The 14,275-nt window shown below is 42.6% G+C and overlaps 1 protein-coding gene across 1 annotated transcript in view; it reads right to left on the bottom strand.

Annotated features, from left to right (window-relative positions):
- The window catches only part of LOC135503769 (glutamate receptor ionotropic, NMDA 2C-like), a 115,771-nt gene that overhangs the window by 19,370 nt on the left and 82,126 nt on the right, over positions 1–14,275 (bottom strand). Inside the window, exons 6-9 of the mRNA XM_064921912.1 lie at positions 13,662–13,727; positions 13,323–13,511; positions 11,207–11,547; positions 10,852–10,966 (exon numbers count right to left, since the gene is read on the bottom strand). Coding sequence (XP_064777984.1) covers positions 10,852–10,966; positions 11,207–11,547; positions 13,323–13,511; positions 13,662–13,727 — 711 coding nt within the window. The remainder of the gene's footprint in view (positions 1–10,851; positions 10,967–11,206; positions 11,548–13,322; positions 13,512–13,661; positions 13,728–14,275) is intronic.

Here is a 14,275-nt window from a genome sequence, read left to right as displayed (position 1 = left end):
TATCCCCATAGTACAAAAGTCGAACCTATTCTATTCTGTATGAGAAATACACATTCCAAACATAATCTGGGACAGTTGTGGGATGTGAGAGATCCCAAATTAATACAACCACTAGCATGAAATAAATGTTTATGAAATGTGGATGACACAACAGATCAGACTGTTTTGCTTAAAATGTTTGATAAACTGTTAGGCTATTTCTTCACATTATAAGCATAGCAATGTGCACATGGTAGCAGGCTGTAAACACGAATGTTCCATTAGCAGAAAACACAACTTCCATATATTGTGAAAGTGCATTCTTATGGTGGAAATTATTTTCCCCAAACTTGAAACTTAAGCGCTGCTTATACAGTTGAAGTCAGAAGTTTACATAAACTTAGATTGGATTCATTAAAACCTGTTTTTCAACCACTACACAAATTTCTTGTTGAACAAACTATAGTTTGGCAAGTCGGTTAGGACATCTACTTTGTGCATGACACAAGTCATTTTCCAACAATTGTTTACAGACAGATTATTTCACTTATAATTCACTGTATCACAATTCCAGTGGGTCAGAAGTTTACATACACTAAATTGACTGTGCCTTTAAACAGCGTGGAAAATTCCAGAAAATAATGTCATGGCTTTAGACGCTTCTGATAGGCTAATTGACATCATTTGAGTCAATTGGAGGTGTACCTGTGGATGTATTTCAAGGCCGACCTTCAAACTCAGTGCCTCTTTGCTTGACATCATGGGAAAATCAAAAGAAATCAGCCAAGACCTCCACAAAATTGTAGATCTCCACAAGTCTGGTTCATCCTTGGGAGCAATTTCCAAATGCCTGAAAGTACCACGTTCATCTGTACAAACAATAGTACGCAAGTGTAAACACCATGGGACCACGCAGCCGTTCTCCCACTCAGGAAGGAGATGTGTTCTGTCTCCTAGAAATGAATGTACTTTGGTGCAAAAAAAGTGCAAATCAATCCCAGAACAACAGCAAAGGACCTTGTGAAGATGCTGGAGGAAACAGGTACAAACGTATCTACATTAAAACAAGTCCTATATCGACATAACCTGAAAGGCCACTGAGCAAGGAGGAAACCACTGTTTCAAAACCACCATAAAAAAGCAAGACTATGGTTTGCAAGTGCACATGGGGACAATGATTGTACTTTTGGAGAAATGTCCTCTTGTCTGATGAAACAAAAATAGGACGGTTTGGCAATAATGACCATCGTTATGTTTGGAGGAAAAAGGGTGAGGCTTGCAAGCCGAAGAACACCATCCCAACTGTGAAGCACAGGGGTGACAGCATCATGTTGTGGGGTTGCTTTGGTGCAGGAGGGACTGGTGCACTTCACAAAGATGATGGCATCATGATCCAGGAACATTTTGTGGATATATTGAAGCAACATCTCAAGACATCAGTCAGGAAGTTAAAGATTGGTTGCAAACGGGTCTTCCAAATGGACAATGACATCAAGCATACTTCCAAATTTGTGGCAAAATGGCTCAAGGACAACAAAGTCAAGGTATTGGAGTGGCCATCACAAAGCCCTGACCTCAATCCTATAGAAAATTTGTGGGCAGAACTGAAAAAGCGAGTGCGAGCGAGGAGGCCAACAAACCTGACTCAGTTACACCAGCTCTGTCAAGAGGAATGGGCCAAAATTCACCCAACTTATTGTGGGAAGCATGTGGAAGGCTACCCGAAACGTTTGACCCAAGTTAAACAATTTAAAGGCAATGCTACCAAATACTAATTGAGTGTTTGTAAACTTCTGACCCACTGGGAATGTGATGAAATAAATAAAAGCTGAATTAAATCCTTCTTTCTACTATTGTTCTGACATTTCATATACTTAAAATAAAGTGGTGATCCTAAATGACCTAAGGGAATTTTTACTTGGATTAGTGAAACACAGGAATTGTGAAAAACTGAGCTTAAATGGATTTGGCTAAGGTGTATGTAAACTTCCAACTTCAACTGTATATGCCAGTTAGTCTCTATACTCTACACTCTCTATACTTGTAAAGCTGATTAATGTGCTTAATTTTAAGAAGTTATTTGGCTGCTTTAGTTGTGATACAGACCTTATTAAATATAAGCAATGTCCTTAATATTAGGAAAGTTGAGAAATACATTTCATAGGCCTATTCTATAGAAAGCTGATGAGAACCTCCTCTTTCTATTAGCGGCCATCACTGTTTATCCTTCAACATCTAGCCTATAGAAATGTTGCACAACATGAGCTCATGGGCTCATTAAGTGTTTGATTAGATTTTCAAATACATTTGCATTGATGTCAGAGGGATTAGAGGGACAATAGAGTGCTGAGTACCAGGCGATTAGCAAGTTTGGTAGGCTACTAATGACCATCAGCAGCATCAGAGTTTGGAGAAGCCTAATTAACATGACTAAACAGTCACATAGAATTTGACTGCCTTCCTGACTCATGACCAACAGCTCTGGTTAGTCTCTTATTGGGGAAATCACAGTGGAATTTGCATAGGTTTCTAAGAAATTCATACATTTCTGTAAGCTTCATGAATTCTACAAAAATGGCAGTGTTTGACCATGACATGTGATTACAATTCAACAGAACAGATGAACAGGAATGACATTTACTCTCATGGGTGGTCAAAATAAACTCCCTGAAAGCCATGCCCCTACTAAGCCAAGCAACAAACCAAACTTGCTTTTTTTTGTATAAATAAAGAACTGACCCAATGCCTGCAACCCAGTAGATGGGTCATTGAAACAACACATGCAGTGGGGCAAAAAGTATTTAGTCAGCCACCAATTGTGCAAGTTCTCCCACTTAAAAAGATGAGAGAGGCCTGTAATTTTCATCATAGGTACACTTCAACTATGACAGACAAAATGAGGGGAAAAAATCCAGAAAATCACATTGTAGGATTTTTAATGAATTTATTTGCAAATTATGGTGGAAAATAAGTATTTGGTCACCTACAAACAAGCAAGATTTCTGGCTCTCACAGACCTGTAACTTCTTCTTTAAGAGGCTCCTCTGTCCTCCACTTGTTATCTGTATTAATGGCACCTGTTTGAACTTGTTATCAGTATAAAAGACACCTGTCCACAACTTCAAACAGTCACACTCCAAACTCCACTATGGCCAAGACCAAAAGCTGTCAAAGGACACCAGAAAAAAAATGTAGACCTGCACCAGGCTGGGAAGACAGAATCTGCAATAGGTCAGCAGTTTGGTTTGAAGAAATCGACTGTGGGAGCAATTATTAGGAAATGGAAGACATACAAGACCACTGATAATCTCCCTCGATCTGGGGCTCCTCGCAAGATCTCACCCCGTGGGGTCAAAATGATCACAAGAACGGTGAGCAAAAATCCCAGAACCACACAGGGGGACTTAGTGAATGACCTGCAGAGAGCTGGGACCAAAGTAACAAAGCCTACCATTAGTAACACACTACGCCGCCAGGGACTCAAATTCTGCAGTGCCAGACGTGTCCCCCTGCTTAATCTTGGAACTCCCCATCCCGGATCCGGGATCGTGACTAAAGCCTCAGGCTCATTAGCATAACGCAACGTTAACGATTTCTGAAAATCGCAAATAAAATGAAAATAATGCGTCTGCTCTCAAGCTTAGCCTTTTCTTAACAACACTGTCATCTCAGATTTTCAAAATATGCTTTTGAACCAGAGAAATTGACTAATTTGTGTAAGGGTATGCAAAGCTAGCATAGCATTTTGAGTAGCATTTAGCACGCAACATTTTCACAAAAACCAGATAACCAAATAAATAAAATCATTTACCTTTGAAGAGCTTCTGATGTTTTCAATGAGGAGACTCTCAGTTACATACCAAATGCGCAGTTTTTCCTGAAAGCGTCTGTGTGTAGGAGAAATCGTTCCGTTTTCTACATTGCGTCTGGCTACCGAAACGAACCGAAAATTCAGTCACCTACAACGTAAAACTTTTTCCGGATTAACTACATAATATCGACCGAAACATGGCAAACGTTGTTTGGAATCAATCCTCAAGGTGTTTTTTCACATATCTCTTCATTGATATGCAGTTCGTGGAAGCTTGCTTTCCTCTCTGTATCCCATGGAAAAATACTGGCAGCTGTCTTTTGCGCACCAATTTCGGCGCAGGACACCGGGCGGACACCTGGTAAATGTGGTCTCTTATGGTCAATCTTCCAATGATCTGCCTACAAATACGTCACAATGCTGCAGACACCTTGGGGAAACGACAGAAAGGGCAGGCTCATTCCTCTTGCATTCACAGCCATATAAGGAGACAATGGAAAACAGAGCCTCAAAAATCCTGCTCATTTCCTGGATGCCGTCTCATCTTGGTTTTGCCTGAAGCTCACGTTCTAGGGCACGCACAGAAAATATCTTGGTAGTTCTGGACACGTCAGAGTGTTTTCTTTCAAAAGCTATCAATTATATGCATAGTCGAGCATCTTTTTGTGACAAAATATCTTGTTTAAACCTCTTGAAACTCCCCATCCCAGATCCGGGATTGTGACTAAGCCTCAGGCTCATTAGCATAACGCAACGTTAACGATTTCTGAAAATCGCAAATAAAATTAAAATAATGCGTTTGCTCTCAAGCTTAGCCTTTTCTTAACAACACTGTCATCTCAGATTTTCAAAATATGCTTTTGAACCATAGAAATTGACTAATTTGTGTAAGAGTATGCAAAGCTAGCATAGCATTTTGTGTAGCATGTAGCACGCAACATTTTCACAAAAGCCAGATAACCAAATAAATAAAATCATTTACCTTTGAAGAGCTTCTGATGTTTTCAATGAGGAGACTCCCAGCCACATACCAAATGCGCAGTGTTTCCTGAAAGCGTCTGTGTGTAGGAGAAATCGTTCCGTTTTCTACATTGCGCCTGGCTACCGAAACGAACCGAAAATGCAGTCACCTACAACGTGAAACTTTTTCCGGATTAACTACATAATATCGACGAAACATGGCAAACGTTGTTTGGAATCAATCCTCAAGGTGTTTTTTCACATATCTCTTCATTGACATGCAGTTCGTGGAAGCTTGCTTCTCTCTGTGCCCCATGGAAAAATACTGGCAGGTGACTTTTGCGCACCAATTTCGGCGCAGGACACCGGGCGGACACGTGGTAAATGTGGTCTCTTATGGTCAATCTTCCAATGATCTGCCTACAAATACGTCACAATGCTGCAGACACCTTGGGGAAACGACAGAAAGGGCAGACTCATTCCTCTTGCGTTCACAGCCATATAAGGAGATCATGAAAGACAGAGCCTCAAAAATCCTTGTCATTTCCTGGATGCCAAGTCATCTTGGTTTTGCCTGAAGCTCACGTTAAAGGGCACGCACAGAGAAGGATTTCTGGACAAGAGTGTTTTCTTTCGAACAGTAGCAATTATATGCATAGTCGAGCATCTTTTTGTGACAAAATATCTTGTTTAAAACGGGAACGTTTTTCTTCCAAAAATGAAATAGCGCCACCATAAGTCTAAGAGGTTAAAACGGGAACGTTTTTCATCCAAAAATGAAATAGCGCCCCCAGAGCATCAACAGGTTAAGCCAGTACATGTCCAGGCCCGTCTGAAGTTTGCTAGAGAGCATTTGGATGATCCAGAAGAAGATTGGGAGAATGTCATGTGGTCAGATGAAACTAAAATATAACTTTTTGGGAAAAACTCAACTCATCGTGTTTGGAGGACAAAGAATGCTGAGTTGCATCCAAAGAACACCATACCTACTGTGAAGCATGGGGGTGGAAACATCATGCTTTCAGGCTGTTTTTCTGCAAAGGGACCAAGACGACTGATCCGTGTAAAGGAAAGAATGAATGGGGCCATGTATTGTGAGATTTTGAGTGAAAACCTCCTTCCATCAGCAAGGGCATTGAAGATGAAACGTGGCTGGGTCTTTCAGCATGACAATGATCCCAAACACACCGCCCGGGCAACAAAGGAGTGGCTGCGTAAGAAGCATTTCAAGGTCCTGGAATGGCCTAGCCAGTCTCCAGATCTCAACCCCATAGAAAATCTTTGGACGGAGTTGTACGTCCGTGTTGCTTAGCAACAGCCCCAAAACATCACTGCTCTAGAGGAGATCTGCATGGAGGAATGGGCCAAAATACCAGCAACAGTGTGTGAAAACCTTGTGAAGACTTACAGGAAACGTTTGACCTCTGTCATTGCCAACAAAGGGTATATAACAAAGTATTGAGATAAACTTTTGTTATTGACCAAATACTTATTTTCCACCATAATTTGCAAATAAATTCATAAAAAATCCTACAATGTGATTTTCTGGAGAAAAAAAATCTCATTTTGTCTGTCATAGTTGAAGTGTAACTATGATGAAAATTACAGGCCTCTCTCATCTTTTTAAGTGGGAGAACTTGCACAATTGGTGGCTGACTAAATACTTTTTTGCCCCATTGTATTTGTTGGTGTAAGGCCTCAAAATAAGGCATTATGAAATACATATAGTATTAAATGTTTATATTTTATACAACGGGGGTCTATTCCTGAATGCTGATTGGTTAAAACCGCATGCCCAGACGATATCTATTCTACAAGTTACCACCGGCTAAATCTATGACGTTAAAATGCCTATTTACTCTGTTCCATCTGACTGAGCAATCCACTGTCTCATCATTCCAGCAAGGCAACTTGATATACCCTATAAAAAGCATCTAGACATTATCTCACATTTCTTTTAGACTAACATTTCGTTTTCAACAGCGGAGATTTGTATAAACTTTGCTATCTGTCTCTTTGAAATTTGCAACATTGTTTCAATATTCAAATTCGATCACCAGATGCCCCATAGTAATGAATGTGTCAGGGTCAGGACGTGACAGAGAGGCAGGCATCTTTTCTCAGCCAGTTGAAATCATGCATCATTTTTTTTTTCAGCATCATTTTTTATATACATACAAAGAACAATCAATTGAAAACACGTCAAATTAAAATTATGTGCCGCTAGTTTGCTGTCTGTCCAGCTTCAGTTAGAAGTGATTATTGTGTTAGCTGTATTGTTGGCTAGCTCCTCTGAACATTAGTGTCCTGAGGAGAGAGCACATTAAGCCAGTCAAAATTGTGCCTTATTAGCTAATTGTTACGGATGTATCAAAATACATTTTGCTAAAAAACAGCTTAAACAAATGCAAATGCAGCTACTGCGCTGTTATTCAGGCTGCACTGTTTGACTTGCCTGTAAGTTAGCCATAGTTGGCTAGCTAGCAAGCAAGGGATAAGAACATGGCCAGCCAGTATGGCAATGGAACATTTCGAACCGACAACTGGGTCACGTCCACAGATACAGAACGAAAAGACTGAACGACTGGGTTGTGTCTCTGGCAACCGAACGCTTTCAGTGTTAATGTAACCAACTAGATCTCACAGACTCACGTCAGAATTAGACGTTCATCCATGTTTCTCAAATTCAACATTTTGAAATTGTTCCAAATTTCAAAGTATTTAAGGTTAAGTTCAGGCATTAACTCCAAATGTTTAAGGACAGGGTTAAGAGTTTGGGATAGGCTTAAAACAAAAATCTCAAAATCAACTTTTGATCACTGGATTCAAACACCAGATCTGGTCCCAAAGGTTACACATTCAAATCCAGCGATAGAACGTTATTTTTATTCATTTTTGTTTTACGCCTATCCCAAAACTTAATCCTTACCTTAACCATTCAGTGTTAATACCTAACCTTAAGATTTCAAACATGCAACCTTTGGCACCAGAGACAGATGCTTACGCCCATCCGCCATTATCCAATGCCCTAGCAAAACCGAAACCAACTTGAAGGTAACGGCGCTTATTGTTACCCCTAATGGCCGGCTTCCATCTCATCTCTCAATCTCCTCAGACATGGATGGTTGTCGAATACTGATTTTGAATCACAGGTGGACTGACTGAATGTAACACAGGGATGCTGACCCCATGTTGGCTCCAACGCTTCCCACAGTTGTGTCAAGTTGGCTGGATCTCCTTTTGGTGGTGGACCATTATTGATACAACTGGGAATCACAGGTGGACTGGCTGAATGTAACACAAGGAATTTACTAGGCATATAGCAAAGTACAAATAGCTACAACACTATTGAAAGACCCAGTAGAGTGTAAATAACCCACACTATTGTGTCTGACTCTGAATCTCAATGCTGTTTTGAACTGTTATGAATCTTTCTCAGGCAGTTTTTTAAAATCAATCACTTTTACAACTCTTATCCTTACCCCCCCCCTTTAAACTTTCTCTATCTTCCCTGCACCCCTCCCTTTATACTCTCTATCTTCCATGCCCCTCCATTTATACTCGCTCTATATTTCATTCCCCCACGGGAAGAAAATAGGAAAGAAGAGAGGGAAAATAGGATGATGGTTCCCCTGACTTAGTAAAACATAGATATGATGATGGTTCCCCTGACTTAGTAAAACATTAGATAGGATGATGGTTCCCCTGACTTAGTAAAACATAGATAGGATGATGGTTCCCCTGACTTAGTAAAACATAGATATGATGATGGTTCCCCTGACTTAGTAAAACATTAGATAGGATGATGTTTCCCCTGACTTAGTAAAACATTAGATAGTATGATGTTTCCCCTGACTTAGTAAAACATTAGATAGTATGATGTTTCCCTGACTTAGTAAAACATTAGATGATGGTTCCCTGACTTAGTAAAACATTAGATAGGATGATGGTTCCCCTGACTTAGTAAAACATTAGATAGGATGATGGTTCCCCTGACTTAGTAAAACATTAGATAGTATGATGTTTCCCCTGACTTAGTAAAACATTAGATAGGATGATGGTTCCCCTGACTTAGTAAAACATTAGATAGTATGATGTTTCCCCTGACTTAGTAAAAACATTAGCGTGCAGTGCTGTCAGTGTGTCAAAAGAGAGGGTATGACTAGGACATGTCACACCACAAACACATATACACTGAGTAAACCAAACATTAGGAACACCTTCTTAAAATTGAGTTGCACCCCTCCACACCCCCACCTCAGAACAGCCTCAATTCGTCGGAAATGGACTCTACAAGGTGTCGAAAGCGTTCCACAGAGATGCTGGCCCATGTTGACTCCAATGCTTCCCACAGTTGTGTCAAGTTGGCAGGATGTCCTTTGGGTGGTGGACCATTCTTGATACACACGGGAAACTGTTGAGAGTGAAAAACCCAGCAGCGGCACCTACTACAATACCTCATTCAAATGCACTTAAATATTTTGTCTTTGCCATTCACCATCTGAATGGCATACATACACAATCCATGTCTCAATTGTCTCAAGGCTTAAAAATCCTTCTTTAACCTGTCTCCTCCCCTTCTTCTACACTGATTGACGTGGATTTAACAAGTGACATCAATGAGGGACCACAGCTTTCACCTGGAGTCACCTGGTCAGTCTGTCATGTAAAGAGCAGGTGTTCTTATTGTTTTGTCCACTCAGTGTGCCCACTGCCACGTTCTCACTGACGAATGAGCTAGATGACACAGGGCGGTGAATGACTGTGGGAACTCCGGAGCATTGCCAGACTTTGTGTTCGGTCTGCACAGTCACGAAACACATGCACACAAACACACCTGCCAGCCAGTGGCAGTGATAAAGTAGTCTTGCTGTAGCAGGGCAGGAATAAATGAGTTCAACAGTAGCAGTGAGATTACTCTTTGTAGACCTACACCCTCTCTGGCTACCCTTGGGAGACAGGTGTGTGTGTGCGTGTGCGTACCCTTGGGAGACAGGTGTGTGTGTGTGCGTACCCTTTGGGAGACAGGTGTGTGTGTGCGTACCCTTGGGAGACAGGTGTGTGTGTGCATACCCTTGGGAGACAGGTGTGTGTGTGTGTGTGCGTACCCTTGGGAGACAGGTGTGTGTGTGCGTGTGCGTACCCTTGGGAGACAGGTGTGTGTGTGCATACCCTTGGGAGACAGGTGTGTGTGTGTGTGTGCGTACCCTTGGGAGACAGGTGTGTGTGTGCGTGTGCGTACCCTTGGGAGACAGGGTGTGTGTGTGTGTGCGTACCCTTGGGAGACAGGTGTGCGTGTGTGCGTGTGCGTACCCTTGGGAGACAGGTGTGTGTGTGTGTGTGCGTACCCTTGGGAGACAGGTGTGCGTGTGTGCGTGTGCATACCCTTGGGAGACAGGTGTGTGTGTGTGCGTACCCTTGGGAGACAGGTGTGCGTGTGTGCGTGTGCGTACCCTTGGGAGACAGGTGTGCGTGTGTGTGTGTGCGTACCCTTGGGAGACAGGTGTGTGTGTGTGCGTGTGCGTACCCTTGGGAGACAGGTGTGTGTGTGTGCGTGTGCGTACCCTTGGGAGACAGGTGTGCGTGTGTGTGTGTGCGTACCCTTGGGAGACAGGTGTGTGTGTGTGTGTGTGTGCGTGTGCGTACCCTTGGGAGATAGGTGTGCGTGTGTGTGTGTGCGTACCCTTGGGAGACAGGTGTGTGTGTGTGCGTACCCTTGGGAGACAGGTGTGTGTGTGTGTGTGTGCGTGTGCGTACCCTTGGGAGACAGGTGTGTGTGTGCGTGTGCGTACCCTTGGGAGACAGGTGTGTGTGTGTGCGTGTGCGTACCCTTGGGAGACAGGTGTGTGTGTGCGTGTGCGTACCCTTGGGAGACAGGTGTGTGTGTGCGTGTGCGTACCCTTGGGAGAAGGGCGGGACACCGCCATGGGAAATAACAGTACACCACATCATCAGCAACACTGGTAGTTTGTAATTAACCGGATGAAACAATGTATTGATTACATTCATGTATGCAAGTTATTTTGAGACAGGGCATAAATATGGCAGTGGGTGTTGGTTGTTTCATGGTCCACACGCACAAACACACACTCATTCAGTACCTTGTCCCACTGTCTGTCTCTGTTCAAAGCAATGATGACCATGGAAGGGTTTGTCAGGTAACCATCACTATTAAACGACAGGTCCTTACGCTCCCATGTCACGTTCAGCATGTGTCTAGAACACACACAAACACACACACAAACACATGTTCAGGTTGTCTACTACTATGACAAACACACACATACACGTTCAATATATCTACTGCTATGACAAACACACACATACATGTTCAGTATGTCTACTGCTACGACAAACACACACACATTCAGTATGTCTACTGCTACGACAAACACACACATATGTTCAGTATGTCTACTGCTACGACAGAGCGAGGGGGTGTGACCTCACACTCACCTGAACAGTGTGTTGTTGTTAATGTGTGTAACTGGTGTGTTGCAGTCGCTGTGTCCCTCGGGAACGAACCCCTGATGCCTCTTGAAACTCTCCGCCCCTTTGGCCACTATGGCCACTCCCTCTCTGACCCGCTGCCTTAGGCTCTTCCTCCACTGGTCGGTGATGACGCCAATCACTCCTATGGGGAAGCTGCTAGGTGAAGGGCTCTCTGTGTTGCCCAACGCGAGGGAGGGGAGGATCCAGATGTAGCCAGGCCCCAATAGACCCACCTCCCCTGCTACCTGGAACAGGTACTGGGCCTCTTCATGGGAGCAGTAGGCCACGAGTACCTGGGAATCAATCTAGAGGAAGAGACAGATATGGGAGTGTAGCCAGTATCAAATATTAACCTCTGACATCTAAGCCTGTGGAACAGTTATATCACAACCCTTAACCATGACATGAATAGACTGCACTCGATAGTGCAAGGGAAGCCAGGCTTCCCTAAAAAAATTAACAAAGAAAAATAATAAAAAACATATATTCAATCATTTATCTCTGTGTTTCATAATTGTCCTTCAATTCGCAAGAGGCTGAATATATCACACCAGAAAAAGCATCCAAGTGAGAGAAACAGCTCCCCTCTGTCTCTGTATGTGTAGCCCATCTATCTGATGCTGTCTGGTCAAAAAAGAGTATGACAATGTTGCCACCGGTAGCATTGAATGCAAAGGAAGCCAGCGAGCATTTGGCCTCCCTTCATGAAACAATATGAAGTTATAACCAATCAGTGTTAAGCTTAACTTAGTGAGCTCAACTGTGAATGGTCCTGACCTTCCAAAAAAAGTGTCTAGGGAAGCTAGTCTTCACACCAATCGCATCACATCAAAAGCCAAATGTCATTGACAGAAAAAACTTGAATTGTTACATCTCATTGTGTTGTTGTCCTTATGTGGCTAGCTAGCTGGTTAAATTTGGCCCTTTCCTAAATTAGCCATGGATAGAGATAGGGATTTGGACTTGTGGTTTTACTTAATATCTCCGTACTGGCCAACAATTATAACAGCGATTCTAGTCCAATCATTAATTCATATATTGTATCCCTGGCTTGAGAGGATGGAAGTTCAATATGTAGTTAGATGTAGAAGGCTAATATTAACTAGCTAATGTTTCCCATGAATGGAAGTTAGACTAGCGAGCAAGTATTTTAGCCAGGTAGTCTAGGAGAACAAAAACTAAAAGCGTGTACTATATGACAGACTCAAAGAATGTTTCGGCAACATGAAAGATAGGAGGATGGTATCTCTACAAGCAAGGTGGGTCAACATGTTTTTTCGACTTGCAAGCACGCGCACGCACGCACGCACACACACACACACACACACACACACACACACACACACACACACACACACACACACACACACACACACACACGCAAATCAGTATCATGGACAGCCACATCATATTTAGCTTACGTTGTTTAGACTAAATAGTTTTTGGTATCTTTTAGTTGTCAATGCTCCTGATTTCCTTTGCAACAGATCCTGTTTCCTCTGCGGTATCTCTCTGTGGTTCCAAATCAATGGTTGTCAAGTAGTCCGAAAATGTCGGAAGCCTTAACTTGCTTGACCATGCTGTAGGTCATGTAACTTTGTTACATACAATATCCTTTGTGGACTTCACCTTACAGAGGTTAATCTCCGGTTTTGTGATGAAACAAAGGTGTGGTTGAATTTATTCTGCCACTGTGTCTTCTTATTGTCTCGGCCTTAGGCCTATATATCACAGTAGCAAGGCATATGAACTAACAGGTTATAGAGCAAACACAAAACAGGTTGTAATGTGTTTTTTTCCTGGCTTGGCTTCTCCAGTGATTTTACCCACACACCACTACCGGCCCTATCCCTAGGTTAATTGTAACTCTGACCCTGTGTACCAGACTGTCCTGTCTGTCTGTCTGTCTGTCTGTCTGTCTGTCTGTCTCTCTCTCTCTCTGTCTCCTTCTCCTCTATATATATATATATATATATATATATATATATATATATATATATATGTGTGTGTGTGTGTGTGTGTGTGTGTGTGTGTGTGTGTGTGTTGGACATGTGTGTTTCTGGACATTTCTTTCTCCTACCTGCTGTAACATGCGTTTGGCGCGGACGTCGCTGGTCCCGATAGACATCTCCAGAGACAGGATATCCTGCAGCCTCCACAGGAAGTAGGAAGTGTCCGTGTAGGAGCGTACATAGTCCACAAATGTCTCGTATCCCGGCAACATGCTTGTGATGACTACAAAGTCTCCCCAGTCATACTCCTCCATCAACTACAAAAGACATTATATTACATATCAATATAAAATGATATATCTACATTACATTTTAGTCCACAGCTTTGATGAATATACGATTCTGATTGGCGGAAGGGGGTTCTGTAATTGAACATTACATTTAGATGTAATATCCTATTCCAGTACCTTGAACATGCAGACAATCTGCTGTTCCAGTGATGCACCCATCTGGAGGAACGTGGAACCCTCAGCCTGGAATGGGAGGGGGGGGCGTGAACACGAGAGAGAAGAGGTTGCCAATGATACTGTGCAGTATTCATGTGAGCACACTCACACTCACACACACACCCAAGCACACCAGAGGCACAAGCCCAGACACACACTCTCCTTCTCCTTGACCTCTCTGGTAGACATACTCAGACCAGAGGAGGTAAATAATGTGTGTTCCTTCCTATTGCTGTTACAACACAACACACACACACACACACACACACACACACACACACACACACACACACACACACACACACACACACACACAACAGGCTGTGAGGGCTGATTCTATCTCTGTGATTTATATCAAAGCATTAACCATCATCATCACAGCAGGCTTTCTGTATACTGCTACAGGCCTGTACTTACTACACCTTTAATGATCTTCATGAACTGTCATAAAACCTACATAACGACTCCATGAAAATGACACAGTAGGCAGTCAGCTCGGAGGCAAAGTTAAGGTGCAGAAATGGATGGATCAAATGGATCAAATAAATGCATTTAAAAATAAATAAAGGTGTGAG

Source organism: Oncorhynchus masou, chromosome 18 (genome assembly GCF_036934945.1).
Source record: "Oncorhynchus masou masou isolate Uvic2021 chromosome 18, UVic_Omas_1.1, whole genome shotgun sequence".
Classification (NCBI taxonomy): domain Eukaryota; kingdom Metazoa; phylum Chordata; class Actinopteri; order Salmoniformes; family Salmonidae; genus Oncorhynchus; species Oncorhynchus masou.
Note: the sequence above shows the minus strand (reverse complement) of the source record. Positions and strands in the feature narration are given on the sequence as shown.